The sequence below is a fragment of the Chelonia mydas genome, chromosome 20 (assembly GCF_015237465.2).
Source record: "Chelonia mydas isolate rCheMyd1 chromosome 20, rCheMyd1.pri.v2, whole genome shotgun sequence".
Taxonomy (NCBI): domain Eukaryota; kingdom Metazoa; phylum Chordata; order Testudines; family Cheloniidae; genus Chelonia; species Chelonia mydas.
The window spans coordinates 4,398,489-4,416,032 of record NC_051260.2 but is presented as its reverse complement, the minus strand read 5'-3'; the positions used below and the strand labels follow the sequence as shown (position 1 = coordinate 4,416,032).

General features: G+C 49.6%; 1 protein-coding gene across 4 annotated transcripts in view; it reads left to right on the top strand.

Moving 5' to 3' along the window:
• The first annotated feature begins 298 nt into the window (after positions 1-298).
• The window catches only part of POU6F1 (POU class 6 homeobox 1), a 32,766-nt gene continuing 15,520 nt past the window's right edge, over positions 299-17,544 (top strand). Inside the window, exons 1-2 of one of the 4 annotated variants that reach the window (XM_037883960.2) lie at positions 299-598; positions 17,073-17,169. In XM_037883960.2, coding sequence (XP_037739888.1) covers positions 17,125-17,169 — 45 coding nt within the window. In that variant the 5' untranslated portion in view covers positions 299-598; positions 17,073-17,124. Of the gene's footprint in view, positions 599-4,840; positions 5,034-17,072; positions 17,170-17,544 lie in introns of those variants that run through there. The other 3 variants (XM_037883961.2, XM_043533082.1, XM_043533083.1) reach the window with 3 other exon arrangements.

Sequence of the window (17,544 nt, the reverse complement as noted above, 5' to 3'; positions counted from 1 at the left end):
TGACCTTGATGGGGGGCAGTGATTTCACACCCCCCCCACCCATGCCTGAGATTCCCCCCACTGGGCGTCATGAACCAGCTCATGTTTGCCAAGTGCTGGGAGGGGAAACGCAAAGTGTCTGATACCAAAGGGGCACTTTTCAGGTTGGGGTGGTGGTGGGGGGGGGTTATACAGGGAGATTTGGGGGGCGGAGGGAGGGTTGTTACAGGAGGGGGGGGTCCCTGCGCCCCCTCGAGGCCGCGGCCAGCTCTGCAGCCTGCGGGATGCGGCAAAGGCCTTTGCATAAATTATGTTCATGACGCAGCAGCTAAAAAAAAATCCAAGTAACCAAAAAAATCCCCTTCCCCCGCCGCAACCCCCCGAGCGGGGGCCCGGGGCTGAGGCGGCTGCAAGCGGGGGAGGCCCGGCGCAGAGCCCCGGGGGTCTCGGTGCAAGGGCTGGGCTGGGCAGGCGGAGTGGGGGGGCTGCCGCCTCCTTCCCCCCCCCTTTGTGTGCAGCAGTCTCCGCTCGGCTGCTGTGAGATGAATTGTTAATTATTCCCAGCAAAAAAGCGGCTCGGAGCCCCGGCCCGAGCGGGGGGCGAGCGGGTGCCGGCGCGGTGAGTGCGGGGCCCGGGAGAGGGGGTGCGGTGGGGCGGGCAGGGGGGGCGGGGGGGACCCGGTTCGGTGAATATGCAATGGTCTTAATTAGCATAATTTATATATTTATGATAAAGAGAAAAACCGGGGCCGGGGCCGCTGCGAGCGGGGGAGCCGGGGCCGGGGGAGCCCGGGGAGACGGGGCCGGGGGAGACTGGGTCGTGGGGAGACGGGGATTGAGGGGGCTGGGGTTGAGGGGGGGAGACCGAGGAGCCGGGGTTAAGGGGAGCCCCGGGGGGAGCCCGGAGGTCAGGAAGCCGGGGTTGGGAGCCCCTGGGATCGGGGCCCCCGGGGGTCGGGAGCTCAGGGGGTTCTGGGGTTTGGGGGGGAGCCCCGGGGAGTCGGGGTGGGGGGGAGCCCCATGGATCGGAGCGACCTGGGCGTCGGGCGCTGAGGGGACCCAGAGATAGGAGGAGCCAGAGGCTGAAGGGGATTGGGGAGCCGGGGTTCGAGAGAGCCTCGGGGGCTGGGGGTGATCCGGGGATCGGAGGAGACAGGGGTTGGGGGGACCCGGAGATCGGAGCAGCCCCGGGGATCGGGGGCTGGTAGGACGCCCGGGGATCGGAGTCTGGGGGACCCCCGGGGATCTGGGACTGGGGGGGACCCGGGATTCGGAGCGGATCCGGGGATCGGGGGAGACAAGGTTTGGGGGGACCCGGAGGTCGGAGCACCCCCGGGGATCGGGGGCTGGGGGTACCCGGGGTTCGGAGGAGCCAGAGGCTGAAGGGGATTGGGGAGCCGGGGTTCGAGAGAGCCCCGGGGATCGGGGGCTGGGGGTGCTCCGGGGATCGGAGGAGACAGGGGTTGGGGGGACCCGGAGATCGGAGCAGCCCCGGGGATCGGAGTCTGGGGGACCCCCGGGGATCGGGGGCTGGGGGGGACCCGGGATTCGGAGCGGATCCGGGGATCGGGGGAGACAAGGGTTGAGGGGACCCGGAGGTCGGAGCACCCCCGGGGATCGGAGTCTGGGGGACCCCCGGGGATCTGGGGCTGGGGGGACCCGGGGTTCGGAGGGGATCCGGGAATCGGGGGAGACAAGGGTTGGGGGGACCCGGAGATCGGAGCAGCCTCGGGGGCTGGGGGGACCCGGGGGTCGGAGGAGCCAGGGGCTGGGGGACCCCCGGGGATCGGAGGCTGGGGGGGACCCGGGGGTTGGAGGAGCCAGGGGCTGGGGGGCAGCGGGGAAGGGACCGCGGTAGGAGCTGCCCGAATCGGGCAGCGGGGGCCGGGCTGTGCCCGCCCCGGGGGGCGCTGTGCTGTAGGCGGCGAGCGGACGGCGGGGCCCGGGGGTGGGGTCTCAGGCTGCACTGGGGGCTGCCGAGGCACCGGCCTGGGGGAGCAGCTGCCGGGGCCGGGCCATGGGGCTGAGCTGCCTGATTGGGAGGGAGAGGCGTTGCAGGGACTGGGGTACCGGGGCTTCTGCTCCCTGCCGGGCTGTGTCTCATGCCTGGCTGGGTGGGGTGGGGCTGCCCCCTGCCCTTGGGCCCTGGAGCCCCGCTGCCCTGGGGGCTGGAGACCCCTGGGTGGCTGGGGAGGGGCTGCCCCTGAGGCTGAGGAATATGTTACTGGGGCTAATTGCCACAAACTGGGGGTTTGTATTATCTCTGTCCAGGACCCCTTTAAGCATTCCCTGAGCTAGGTGCCCCTGTAGGGAGAGGGGCTCAGAGTCAGAGAGAAGTGCCTCCCGGGGAAGTGCCTCTATGCCTAACTCTGCTACTGCCATGCTGGTGACCTTCAGCGAGTCATGTCACTTCCCTGCCTCAGTTTCCCTCTCTGTAAAATGGGCACAAATGATACTGACCTCCTTTGTAAAGCACTTTGAGGTCTACTGATGAAAAGTGCTAGATGAAAGCTGGGTATTATTGCTAGTGCTAATTTGCACCAGAGCAATGGAGGATAATGGTGAATTTGATGGCACCCCAAACCCACAGGCTGGCAGGCACCCTGGACAGCAGTGGTCAGCACGACAGACACCCCAGTAGCTAAATATGTGTCCCTGATTTTTTACTGGGGTCTTTAGGCATTACTCCGATACAAATAAATACGAATTATCAAAGGGACTGGAAACAAAAGATTCTGGAGTTGTCTTAAGGCTGCATTGGCTGGGCTTTGTATAGGGAAAGCGGCGAGCTCCATGTTCTCATCCCCTCAGGATGCTAACCTGGTAACGATTGTACTTGCTAGTGACAAGGTGTTAAGACGCAGGCTGCCCTTCCCCCAGAGACAGCACTTATACGTTAGAGATGGAAAGAAGGAGCAGGCTGACCCAGAGGCGGATTGAGTAAACGGACTTCTTTATTGCAGTACTTGTTCCCCTCGACCCAGTTGTTGAGTAAGCCCCGAGTTAATCAAGTCACATTCTTTTATCTAAGTTAATATGTAAAACACCCACATTTACTACAGCGCCCCCAAAACCTTTATTTAATAATATGAACGCCCATATAATGAATATTAATAGTTATATACTGAATATAATTATACCCTCCCCTGTTTACTGTTTACAGCATTAAGCATATTGTACAGACATGTCTTTACCTTGAAGGTACGTTTCTTTGCAGTAATTGTAGCCACAAGTTCCCTTAATCAGCAGTTCCCAGGGGAGGGAGGAAGAGGTAGGGTGACCAAACAGCAAGTGTGAAAAATCGGGATACGGGGTGGGGGGTAATAGGAGCCTATATAAGAAAAAGACCCAAAAATCAGGACTGTCCCTTTAAAATCGGGACATCTGGTCATCCTGGGAAGGGGCCCTGACCCTGAGCTCGTTTATGTAGCTGGGAGAGGGGAGATAACACTTCTTCACACAAAGATCCTTCAGACAACCATATTTCTCATGCAACTGCAAGGCTTATCTATCCTTAACAAGCAGAAGGGAAGGGAAAAGGACGGCAGCTTTATCAAGCGAAGAATCAGTGCTTGCATGTGCCTCGCTCCCTATTACCATGATAGCGGCTACCCAGGTCTTTACTTAACCCTTCCATACCCCAACATTATATATTAAAGGCTTTAAATACTAATAGACCTTGGTAGTAAGAGTTGCTTGACCAGGAAACACCTGTTGAGACAGATATCCTGCCAGTGGGGGGGTGGGAGGGGCTCGATCAGGGCCATGGAAATGCCCGGCAATTCTGCATTTGACGCACTGAGCAGTATGACCTTCCATCCTTGTCTCCAAGGAGCTGGCTTTATTCTCTGTCTCACCTTTTGCAGTCAAAGTGACCAAATGTTTTTTGGCATGAAATATTAAGAAGAAACCAGCCGATTTTTCTCATGCATTCCCATCACAATGATGCACATGGTGGTGGTGGTTTTACCACCCGTACTACATAGGTAACGATTGGGGAGGGAATGTTAGGTTTCTGCAGGATTACTCAGGTGCCACCCTGTTGGAAAGCTGGGAGATGTGCATTTTTTTAAGTTAGGGTTGCTTGGTAGGTGACATATTTTTATGTTGGCAGGACCTGCCGGAATCAATATTATGAACTTCCTTCACAACTGATAGACTGAGTTTATGGTTAATGTACTGGACTGGGATTCAGGAGATCTGAGTTCTGTGCCTGGCGCTGCAGTAGGCTTCTCACCTGACCTTGGGCGATTCACTTAATCTCTCGATACCCTAGCTGTAAAACAAAGATAGTAATACTTCCCACCCTCTCAGGAGAAAGTAATGAATGTGCAGTCCGGAGATACTTGTAAACAAATACGGCTTCCAAGACCACACTGACCGAATTCAGGAAGATGTCAAGCAAACATATTATTAGGATTTGTATTACAGTAGAACCCTTTGTGCTGAGTGTGGTACGAACCCATAGGGAGAGAGTTTTTGCCCTGAAGAGCTTACAATCAAAATAGACAAAGGGTGGGGGGAAAACAAGCCACGGGGCAATTAAGTGATTTGCCCCAGGTCATCCAGCAGGTCGAGGACAGAGCTAGGAACAGATCTCCTAATCCAGTGGGTCGCACTGGCTCTCTAATAGAGTATCATCCTTATTTCGAAGGTTGCAGCGATTGTAACAAGGGAAAAGCAGGGAAAACAAACGTTTATTTTAAAGGTACTAAGAAGGTTTGGCAAATAACTGGGAGTTAAACCCAGAAATTGGCAGGAGTTATCGAGTCACGTCTGGCTTCTTTGTTTTTTAACGTATTTAGTAAAATGTTCTGGATGCAGATGAAAGCTCCCTGTTCGTTACTCACTGCTCCACTTGCCTTGAAACGGGAATGGCAAGTGTTTCGGTAAAGGGATTGGCAGGTTGTCTCTGGCTTTCCTTGAAGTCCCAGTTATGGCAACAGGTTCTGGAGTCTGCCCATGAGCAGTCGACTGCAGGATCAGGGCTAAAAAAACTGCCAACCAACTACTGGCAAATGCAAGTGACCTCTAGTTCCTTTGCACAGATGCCAGTAAGTACGTCAACGTAAAATAAGGCATTCTTGTGGGTGGGAGGTGCTCTTTAAAGTTTGCAGAAGCTGCACATGCTTTGCAGACATGAATTCCCTCTTGTGATTTCTTCAGTCCTGAAACTCAGCTTGAAGCCGTGGTTCATTACAGGCAGCCCTATGGCCCGCTGCTATTTGTCTCAAAGTACATTTAACAGTAACCAATTTGTAATTCGTTCTGCGGACGAAACTGTCATCTTAGGTCAGCCGAGCAGCCTGATCTGATGACAGCCCACTTTATAGCAGCTCAGTACAGATTTTCATAGCTTTACGGTAACGTTGGAGCGGCTGTCCTTTATGTGTCACAAATGAGTTTTCATTGGCTTGGCTGGTGGAGTTAGCTGGCCCAGCCCAGCCCTGGCACAAGCTTTCCAGGAAAGAGGCTCACTCCTCTTGTAGGAGATAGTAACCAAGAGCTTTGGGGAGCGGCCGTATGTTCCAAAGTTATCCTGGTGGCAAAAATCTCTGTCTTCGAAGATAGTATCAGAGGGGTAGCCGTGTTAGTCTGTGTCCACAAAAACAACAAGGAATCCGGTGGCACCTTAAAGACTAACAGATTTATTTGGGCATAAGCTTTCATGGGTAAAAAATCCCACTTCTTCAGATGCATGGAATCGAACTCTGATCAGAGGCTGTCTCTGATTTTTCATTACCCCTCCCCCCCATCTTTAGGAGTTTAAAAATAGCCATAAAACTTCACTCTGAAACGTGCCAAGCAGGGTGCATTCCCCGGGGAGCAAATGCACATTTTCAGAAACATTGGATTGGCCATTTTGAAGCTCCCAAGCACAGAACTGAAGTTTCCCCCTATTATATAGAGTGGATTTTGGTTGTGGTTTTATTTTTACCTTCAGAAGGGGGAATCCAGTTTTGTTTCAGCAAACAGTTGGGGGCTGTCCTATGATGATTACTCGTAGAAGAGTTGCACCCTATGTCTGATGCTCAGTTCTCTAAGACCGCTTTGCACTGTTCTGGTGCAAATGGGGATTTCAAATGAGCATACGTTACATTTACTTGCCTCCTTGGAGAGCCACAGTGATGGGAAGGGGCATTACTGTAAATGAGAATCAAGCCATGCCCGTTGCTCTGGGAATAACTCTTGTGCTACATTAAGGGATGGGTAAGGGTGCTGGAAGTTTGCCCTGCTGTTGCGCCTAGATGTGTGTGTGCATGTTTCTAGCTTTTAACCTCTTTGCGAATCCCAGTCCCGGGGCTCGTCTTAATCACGAGTAAACGTGATTTAGAGTAGTTGAGTTAGGCAACATGCTGCAGAGGAAAGGATGGGCATGCTGTCCACTGGTCATATGCTATTCTTGGCTCCGCCACTGGCCTGCTGGGTGACCGCAGGCAAGTCACGTCGCCGCCCCCTGCCTTAGCTTTCCCATCTGTAAAATGGAGATAATGATGCTGACCTCCTCTGTGAAGTGAAGATCTGCTGATAAAAAGTGCTGCAATATTATCGTTGTTTTATTATATTAGAGTGAGGCTGGAAAGGACTAATTGGATAAGTACCCAAAATGTGATTTCAGTGGGAGCTAGGTGTCTAAATACCTCTGAGGATCTCAGGCTTAAGTGCTGAAGTCACTTTTTAAAAATGGGGCTTGTGCTCCTAAATGACTTAGGAGCTTTGGAAATTGTTGCTCATAAATCCCCATTTATATAGACTGTAACTCACATGAGCATCTGCCTTGGAGCAAGATTGGCTTGTTTATTTTTATGAATATTTATTTAGAATTACACTAAACTGGGATTTAAGACTGAGGTGCTTTTTCTTTTCTACCTGGACACTGCTTCAGACTGTAAGAAACACTGTGTGATTCAGCCATACTAAACGGGGGCCTGTCCTCTAGGGGTCTGATGCTGTAATTGAATCTTTCTCTCTGGGGACCTGATTCTAGGATCAGAGTCTAGATCAGAACCGTAGGAAGAATGGGCGAGTGGATTGAGAAGGAGCCCAGGGTTTGTGTGCTCCTGAGTTCTAGTGTTCATTCTGCCAGTGATTCACTGTGTGATGCTAGACAAGTTATTCCTTCTGCCTCAGTTTCCCCTTCAGTAAATGCAGTTGGTAATATTTGCCTTCCTCTGAGAACATTGTGACGTTAATTGTGAAGTACTTTGAGATTCCCAGAGGAAAAGGTTTGGTCGAAATGCAAACAAAGGTTTAGTGTTTTGTGGGGGAGGCTGTTGGGGGGAGGAATTAATTGCAAAACCAGGTTGAAATGTCCTTAATATTCTGAAAACGAATATGAATGGAAAAGAGGGAGATTAAACATGAGGCACAACATTTGTGCTTGGACCCATGTGATGATGAATGGCTTTTTATGATTAAATGCAGGGTTTAATTTAATTAAATTGCAGTTTAGACCTTTATGTAGCTTCATTGGAAAAGCAAATGTTTGTGGTCTTTGTGAGTTCAAGTTTGTCCATTTAATTGATCTCTCAAGAGATACAAGTGCAACCAGTCTGGAAGATACAACAATCCCTGCAGACCACTTAAAGTCTTAAACAGTGAGAATAAGGACTTGTCTACAGGGAGAAACTGACCAGAATAGCTATTGTGACATAAACTACTCTACAAAAGCAGTTGTGGTCAGTTTCCTCTTGTAGACAAGCATTTAGTCACATACATGTGAAGGAGGGGAGGGATAGCTCAGTGGTTTGAGCATTGGCCTCCTAAACCTACGGTTGTGAGTTCAATCCTTGAGGCGGCCATTTGGGATCTGGGGCAAAAAGTGGGGATCAGTCCTGCTTTGAGCAGGGGGTTGGACTAGATGACCTCCTAAGGTCCCTTCCAGTCCTGATATTCTATGATTCTAAGAACCTTTAACTCCATGAATTTTGTGCTGAATGGCTTTACAAATTGGGAATACTGATTTAGTTGGGGATCGGTCCTGCTTTGAGCAGGGGGTGGGACTAGATGACCTCCTGAGGTCCCTGATGTTCCATGATTCTATGATACTACAAAAATGAGAGGCAGGTTTTCATTTGGCATGAGTCAGCATAACGCCACCGAAGTCCGTGACACAATGTCACCCTGCACCAGCCCTAATATGAGCCTGAGTGACTGTGAAATTGCTTAATGGGCTCGATCCTGCAAGATATCGAGCACTTTGTTCCCAATCTATCAGAGCGCTTCAGCACATGCTTAACTTTAAGCATATGAAATCACCCACCTTGCTCAACGTTAAAACCACGTGACGTTCTTAAGTGTTTTGCTGTATGGGGACCAGAGTGCATGATTGAACCCCTAACTCTGGATGGCAGAAGTGGGAGGCTCAGCAGTCTCAAAGCTTCTAATGCCTCATGTCTTAGTCTCCTCTTGTGCTATTAACCACTGGTGCAGATATCAGCACTGTAATTTCAGCCTTTTGTAACGGGTAACCTCTTTCCCTAGCCCCCTTAATACTGAGCCCCAGTGCATTGTGGCTGCCCATTTTCCATTCAGTGTGTGCGTGATCTAACCCACAGTTGTACTTAGGATACGCTCCCTGATGGGTTAGCTCTGGTGTAACGGGACAGGAAGTGGTGGTCAGCAATGGGGTAATCACAGTCTTGCCTTGGCCTAGTGAAATGGTGCAGTGTCCCAGAAGGTTGGGGCTAGTTGCCTTACAGTAGAACCCAGGGTCCATTTCAGATTGGTAGGGAAGATGGTTCAGATTCTCCATGCCTCAGTTTCCCCATCTGTCAAATGGGGATAATGGTGCTGACTTCCTTTGTAAAGTGCTTCGAAAGCTACGGCTGACAAGAACTATTATCATCATTAGTTACTATTCCCTTTGCTTGCAGGCTCATGGGCCCCTTCCGGTGGGGTCCAAACTTGCTCCCAACGAATCAATGGGAACTTTGTCATTAACTCCAACAGAAACAGAATTTAGTTGGTAATATTGACATTTCTGTGGCACTCCCCACTTTAGTACCTGAGCATATAACACACCTCAGTGCAGGAGCCCTCACAGTACTCCGATGAGGATGGGCATTAATTTTTCAAAAGTATTTAAGGCACCTAAAGATGCGGATGGGTGCTTAGTGGGATTTCTAAAAGGCTCATAGCACGTTACTCATCTAATTCCCATTGATTTCTCTGGGAGTTGGGGGCCCAATTAGCTTAGGCGTTTTTGAGGACAACACTAGGTACCTATCTGTGTCCGTAGATGCCTAAGCACCTTTGAAAATCTGACTCTTCGGACTTCTCACCTGTGGCATGTTTGTTCAAAGTGAGATTCCTACTGGAATGGTATCCAGGCCGTCACATCTCTGACTCATCAACACTAGTAATTAACACATCAGTTATAGTCACAGTGAGAACTGGAGCTTCGTAAATCATCTTCTCCCTCTCTTTTCCAATTCTTTTTTATTAGTAGTAGTATAATTTAGTGCATTTCAGTTTCTCGTCACCATCTGTTGTGAAATGGCTGTTTTCGTGCTGCATGCGCTCAACACCACCATCTGGGCACATGATTTGTCCCATTGATTGCAAAAATGTGCGAAGAAGCAAAATGAAATGGTACAACACACTCACAGAATATCTGCTCAATGAGCGCCAGCCCGTGAGGAAATCCAAGCCATGCCACGGAACTGCACTGAGCTTGACATTATGAAATGTCTGTTTAATCGTCCATCATGCTAATGGGTCTTTTTGCACCACACTGAGAGAGATCTTGGCTTCTCTTCTCTGCCCATTATTTGACTCTGCTGCACTGGGAAGGCCTGAAAAGATCGAAGTATCCTGCTCTGATAAATACAGTAGATAGAACCTGATTAGTGAGTCTTGTTCACTCTTGTTAGACTGTACCTGGGATTCTGAAAGTGGCTCTTCATCTTGTTTTGTTGCTGTAGATCTGTGCAGAGATAAACTTCCCATAAGCCGCAAGTATGTTTCCCGTCTCGAGCTGCTCTTTGCTGCAGTTTTTAGTGTTACTTTGATCAGCAAAACTCCAAGGCTCTGTTGAAAGAGGCCTTTTTTTTTTTTAATCCTCTGCACACTTTGAAGAAGGCATCTTGCACTGAACTTCATTCTGATTTACACAAAGTCCATTTTATACCTCTCTGGCAGGGCAAAGGCACCTTAAAGTGTGTGTAACTGTAAAGGCTTATGCTGCTTTTTAAACACTCCATTGTGCCCAGGTGCCTCCTTGGGAAAGCGCATGGGATTTTGTTTGTTTTTCACCGTTTCCTGGAGACGTTCCTAAAATGCACAAACAGGAGGGATGTGACTGGGGAGCAGATGAATAACCTTGGGAGGACCAAGAGAGCTGGGGCATTTTCAGCAGCAAGCTTTCTTATTTTGCAGCACAGCGAGTGAAATCATAGAAGCTGATCACGCTGAAGCATTTGCCCAGCTCCCTATGGGAGACAAGTGCACAAAACTCTCCCGACTCGTCCCAAGATTGTGCTTTGCCCAAAGCCGAAAAGCAAATGAGTAGCCAGCATTAGAACTCAGAATTTCCTGGGTTCTACGCTTGTGATTTTTCTAACAGACCGGCTAATAACTGCTCAGTCCCATCTCCTGCCAAGAATGACACTCACTCAGTCACTAGAGAGTGTGTTTGGAATTATACCTTTCCTTAAACAGCTGTTCCTGGCGTCAGCGTTCACTGCAAAGGAAAGTTGCAGTGGGGCACAGATGTCTGGTTATTTTTTTAAATATGCACTGGCTTTTTAGGAATGTGTCCACTGAATATCAAGCAGTCTCCCTGTGGGTGCCCAACACTGCCGCGATTTTTACCATTTGGTTGTATTTTAAAAATTATAGCCATCTTAAATTTTGAAATGAAAAGTCGTTTTGACAATTTCAGAACTTTTTAGTCGAGTGGAAAAATTTGTCGAGACGGGCCCCCCTTTCCTGTGAAAAGTTTTGGCTTCATTAAATGGGCAATTTCCGCTGAAAACGTTTTCCATCAAAAAATTCCCCATCAGCTTTACTGCGCTGTGAGATACACATTACCTGGCTCTTGATGGCAGACTCCCAGTGAGGGTTCAGTACATGAAGGAAGGCTCACCAGGAATCAGCAGCTGCATTTCTTTAGCCTCTGAGGGGGTGTCTACACTGGTATAATTTCCAGCTCCAGCAGACACGCCTGCACTAGCTCTGATCAAGCTAGTGAGCTAACAATAGCAGTGTAGCCATGGTTGGGAATGGGCTAGCTGCTCTAAATGCATACCTAGGATTTCAGATGGGATTGTACTCAGGGGGCAGCTACCCCGCCCACGCAGGTGTGGCTATGCTAAATGCTATTTTTCGTACGCGAGCTGGATCAGAGCTGGTGTGGGTGCCTCTGCCCAAGCTACAAGTTACATCTCCAGCTCCAGGGTAGACACACAATAAGGGTCAGTCCGCACACACGTTTTTTACCGATTTAACTATATCGGTTTAGAAACAGATGTAGGTAAAGCAGTAAAACCCTGTCGTGTGGGCACAGTTATACTGGTACAATGGTGCTAAAAAAGGACTTGTTCAGGCAGAAAAATTATGTGGCGTTATACAGGTATAATTAAAGTGGCACAACCCCCTTAATGTACATGCAGTTCTACTCGCATAAATGTGTTTCTGCCAGTATAGTTGGGTCCCATGTGGGAAGGGAACCGGGAGGCCAGTGTACACTACAAAAGCTCTGCCGTATAACTATATTGGCAAAGCCTTCTGGATGCAGCTTATACCGGCAAAAGGACACTTGAAACCACCTCCCCAAGAAACATAAACTATACCAGCAAAAGGACACTTGCAGACATGAGCTGCTTTCTACACAGGGGGATTGCTTGTGTGATGTTTTTACAGTCTTAATCAACAAAGATCTGTAGTGTAGACCTGGCTGGGGAATAGGTTATACATACCAGTATATTAATCAGTTTGAAAAAAAACAACCCTTAAATGAAGTAGTTAAATCAGTATGAAAACTGTGCGTAGAGCAGACCTAAGGTAAAATTACAGGAGTAAGCTTTACAGGTGTAAGCATCTTTATATAATTTTATGTATTTGTGTTACCATAGCACCTGGAAACCGCAGTCATGGCCCTGGACTCCATTGTGCAAGGTGCTGTACAAACACAGAAGGAAAAAAAGACAGGCTCTGCCCCAGAAGAGCAGACAATCACCAGTATAACCAGATCCCGACCCAGGGATGATACCACTCTAACGCTGTTGGTGCACAATCATGCCCCAACTCTAAAGAGGGAAACCGGTACGCCTGTATGTACACCAGGCTGAAGTATTGTGGAGGGGATTTTTAAAGGAATTCAGCATTGGATGGACCCCGATTCTAATTGAAGTCAGCAGGATAATTCTCAGTGGGAGCAGGTTGGGTGAATGCTGAAAATTTCCACTCTCTGCTGCTTAGGCTGATGAGGGATACAACATTTCAGGCTGCTTTTAGAAGGTATTGAACAGAAACCCTCCATAAACAGAATTTGTGCCCAGGCAAACAGCGAACAGCCCAGCTAACAACATCCTTAACCCTTTTATTTTTCGATAGCTAGCTAGCTAGCTCGATACAGATGTTCCTGCTGAGTTTGTTCAGAAACAGCTTGTTAATTGGTCTCTATATGCAGCAGTCTTGGTATTGCTCATTGCTGTTTATTCACGTCCTGCGTTTGCAAAGCTGGAAGATTTTACTGCAGGTTTCATTATGCCTGTGTGCAAAAGATGTCTCCGTCAAACAGTATTATTTAGTACAGCAGCAGCAGAGAAAGCCGGGACAAGGCTTGTCTTGGGTCTTGTCTGTACGAGCAAGCTGAATCTTTTTAACGAAAGGGGTGAATTTCAATCATGTTGGTGGTGCCAGTGCAAACCCCTGTGTGGACTGTGATTTTTGGTTGAAAACGGGCTTATTTCGGTTTAGCTTAAAGGAATTTAAGGAATTTAGACCAAACTGTTATAAACCACTCTGAAACCAAAACCAGAGTGTCCAGTTTAACAAACCAGTTTGAATTTGCGTGTAGACAAGGCCTGATAAAAAAGATCTCTCCAGTGGACATTTCTCTGCCTTGACTACCTCCTGGGACAAACCAAATTCAGCCCTGGTATAAACAGGCTGAGTTTCCATTGATAAGCATGAGAACTGTGCTGAGTTATTCTGTACCGGGACTGAATTTGGTCCGATGCCTTTAAAAACATTGCAGCTTTATTTATGAAACCTGTTCTCTAATTGACGGGGCGGCCGATGCTGCCCCCCTACTCCAGTCTCTCTATGCCTCTCCAGCAGCATGGAGGGGTTGTGAATGAGCCGCAAAGGGCAGAGGAGAATTCCCCCAGCAAAGAGCTGCCATGTGCATAATTATGCTGTTCCCCTCTTACCAGCTCAGGTGCAGGAGACAGAAAGGGGAAGGCGCCATAATGCTCAGTGCTAAGGTGTCCCGGGCGGTGGTACCACCTGAGAAAGGCTGCTTGAGGGTAGAACAGCCCCTGGGGCTGCTCCAACTTATCCAGAGAGCCTTTTTGTGGGGTCAACGGTTATTTACGATTTGCATTATAGTAGAACCTGGAAACCCCAGGTGAGATAGTGACCCTATTGTGGTAGGGTCTGTAAAGTGAAGGATAGTCCCTGCCCCAAAGAGCTTACAGTCTCCTCCCAGAGACACACAGCAGGTCTTACCACTGCCAGGAGACCAGCAAACCGGTCACTAGCCACCACCCTGTCCAGCTCACAGATCTTCCCTTCCTGGTGGAATGACTGTACATTCGGCTCATCTCGTCTCTTCGTCACAGGAGGTTTTGCAGCTTTAGTTCTCTTCTTTTTCTTCCCACCAGCACGTCCCTGGTGCAGCAAGTGTCCCTCGCTCCAACTTTTCCTGCCGGTTCCTGTGCTCTGGCTGTAGGAGAACTAATTAACTATTAATAACGCCAGATGCATCGAAGAGCTACCTGATGGCCCCTGACTCTGTTCTCTGTTGCACTGGAATAAATTGTTAATTAAAGCAGGCACCGGCATCCCATGGCGTTTGGCTACTCTGAAGTCAAAGCGGGATTTAAAAACTTTTATCAGATATTACAGATCAGTCACTCGGCTGATCTCAATCAGTTCAGTCGCTCAGGCAGCAGGGTCTAAACCTATTAAAAGCCACCGAGCGTAGCGGAGAAGACGGCATTGGTTCTGGGCCGCGCCCCCTGGGATCTGTTTGAATGTTTAGGTTGTGATTCTCAGAGCCAACTAGGGGGATAGTTTTAAAGGGAGCTGGGCAGCTACATTTACAGTTTAGTGTGTGCAGCAGCTAGGAGTTGCGTAGTATCCCTTTAAATAGCTTGTGAGCCTTCTAATGGCGCTCACTGGGTTTTATGTTTCAGAAGCCAACAGACTATTGCCAGTAGCATGTATATGTGTATAGGTTGCTTGTCGTATATAGTTAGTAAACACAGTTACTCGGACTCCGCTGTGTTTCTGTGAGGTTCCTTCCTGCAGTAATAATTCCACACACTGTTTAAAGGGATACTACCCAGTTACTACACACTGTATATTGTAGGGTTGTCATTTTGGCCTCATTGCTGTTAACGGGCCAGGATTTCATCCTATATTATTAAAACGTGAGTGCACGTCATAATAACATGCACACCCAACGTCTGCTCCAAGGTCCCAGTGCTAATCTTTAAAGCCACCTGCTGTTTGGTGGGCCCTACCGATCAGCTTCTCCCTTTCCCCCCAGCACCTCCCGCCTGCTGCCGATCAGCTGTTCGGTGGTGGGCGGGAAGTGCTGGGGAGGAGAGAGAGGTGAGAGGGTGGGAAGAGATGAAGTAAAGGCAGGGCGCAGGCAGGGCGTGCTCAGGGAAGGGGTGGGGCCTCGAGGGGAGGGTGCGGGAAGCGGCGAGAGAGGGTGAGGCTTTGAGAGAAGGAGTGGAGTGGGAGTGGGGCCTTGAAGTGGAGCAGAAGAACATAAGAACGGCCATACTGGGTCAGACCAAAGGTCTATCAAGCCCAGTATCCTGTCCTCTGACAGTGGCCAATGGCAGATGCCCCAAAGGGAATGAACAGACAGGTTATCATCAAGTGATCCATGCTCTGTCACCCAATCCCAGCTTCTGGCAAACAGAGGCTAGGGACACCATTCCTGCCCATCCTGGCTAATAGCCATTGATGGACCTATCTTCTGTGAACCTATCTAGCTCCCCTTTGAACCCCAATATAGTATTGGCCTTCACAACGCCCTCTGGCAAGGAGTTTCAGAGGTTGACAGTGCATTGTGTGAAAAAATACTTTCTTGTGTTTGTTTTAAACTTGCTACCTATTAATTTCATTTGGTGGCCCCTTGTTCCTGTATTAGGAGAAGGAGTAAATAACACTTCCTTATTTACTTTCTCCACACCAGTCATGATTTTATAGACCTCTACCATATCCCCCCTTAGTCACCTCTTTTCCAAGCTGAAAAGTCCCAGTCTTATTCATCTCTCCTCATACGGAAGTCGTTCTATACCCCTAATCATTTTTGTTGCCCTTTTCTGAACCTTTTCCAATTCCAATATATCTTTTTTGACATGGGGCGACCACATCTGCACACAGTATTCAAGGTGTGGGCGTACCATGGATTTATATAGAGGCATATATTACATATATTTATAAAAATATGATATTTTCTGTCATATTATCTATCCCTTTCTTGATAATTCCCAACATTCTGTTCGCTTTTTTGACTGCCGCTGCGCATTGAGTGAATGTTTTCAGAGAACTATCCACAATGACTCCACGATCTCTTCCTTGAGTGGTAACAGCACCCCCAGGAAAAGCTGAAGGTCGGCATCCATGCCGTCTTGGACCGTCGTAAAGGGACCCTGATTTTCAGAGAGTGCTAAAGGCCTCATTTTGGAAAAGAGGACCTTTTAGGTCTCTCATGTTAGGCACCCAGGAAAAAAAATCACTAGTCCTTTCAAGCCTTGAGGGTCCTGTGCCCAGGGAAGAGGCAGTGTTCTCTTTGGAAACAGCTGCTCTTTAAGGCTGGAATTTTCAGCGGGTTTATGGGAGTTAGACGCATAACCCCCATGGACAGCGGGAGAGGAAAATGCCAGCCTAAAGAAATGTGTTGGCATGAGTCTGGTTTTCCAAGGAGAGGGAGAATGGTTTGATCCTGAGGGGTGGGTTTCGCTTTTCTGTTGGTGGATTCTCATCTCCTGGGATGATTTCTCCTCCCAAAATCAGTAGACATTCTTGCACCGATCCATTGCTTCGCTTGGGGTGAGGTGGGGCTGGGTATTTCTAGTGGAATCTCCAGCGCCTCTTTCTTCTCTCATTGGCTGTTCAGCCCTTCCACTTTACTAAATGAATCACACTCACGCACAGACACACAGACACACACGCCTTGTGAGATACGATCAATAGTAGCTCACCCGCCTCCCACACCCAGCATAGAGAAGGGGACTCTGACATACCAACCCCTTCCCAAGGAAGTTAGTGGTAGAACTGGGAGTAGAACCCAGGAGTCCTGGCTCCAAACCATAGGCGCCAACGGCGTGGGTGCTCCGGGACTCAAGCACCCATTGGGGCCAGTGATCAACTGTTGGGCGGCTGGTGAGGAAGCGCTCAGGGGAGGGCGGGAGACCTCAAGCACGGGGGCAGAGCCGGGGTGGAAAGAGGTGGGGCAGGCCTCAGGGAAAGGGGCGGAGTGGGGGCGGGGCCTCAGGGTGGAGCCGGGGGGTGGAGCACCCACCGGGAAAAACGAGAGTCAGCTCCTGTGCTCCCAGCACTTGACCTTCCATTGCCCTGCGCTTGTTGCAGTCAGTGACCCGTCGCAAAGCGGAACTGGTTCGGAAGAGGAGTGTTTTAACACCCGCTTTGCACGGGTGTGAACGGCTCCGCAAGGTGTAGTGGTATGGAGAAGCCAGGCTGCCTGTGTCTCGCTCTGACAGCTACCCCACCGTGCAAAGGGAGGCTGGTCTCGGGACAGTTCCCGTGCGGCTACGGCGTGTGAAACGCAAGGGTGCATGTTGTTTCAACTCTTGCAGGTTGTTCCAAGATTTGACCCCATGGCGGGTGTGACACCGGTTTAGCAGCAGACGCTCTTGTGACCATTGTCTTCTTGCTTGCAGTATGTGGAGAGTCTGAGTCCACCCCACTCCGCCCAGCGCGCAGTGACCAATCATGGACGTGCAGCCCCAGGAAGCTTCTCTGACGGTTAACGAGCAAGTACGTTGGTTTCTTTCCACAGGTTTGTGGCAGCTGAGCCTGGCGTTGGGCTTGGGACTATCCTGCCGTTCTAACACTGCTGGCATGTGCAGGGCCAGATCCTCAGCGGGTGTAAATCAACATTGGCTCCAGAGGCGCGTCACTGATTTACACCCTTTGGGGCTTCGGCCCATTGACTTCAATAGAACGGTGCTGATTCACACCAGTTGAGGGGCTGCCCCGTTGACGTCAGCAGAGCTGTGCCAGCTCACACCAGCTGGAGCTGTGGCCCAGTGACTGATGGAGCTACAGCTGATTTACACCAGTTGGGGATCTGGCCTGGCTGTTTGTGACTAACTGCAATGGTGATGAAAAAGTTACAGCTGAGCCTAGTGT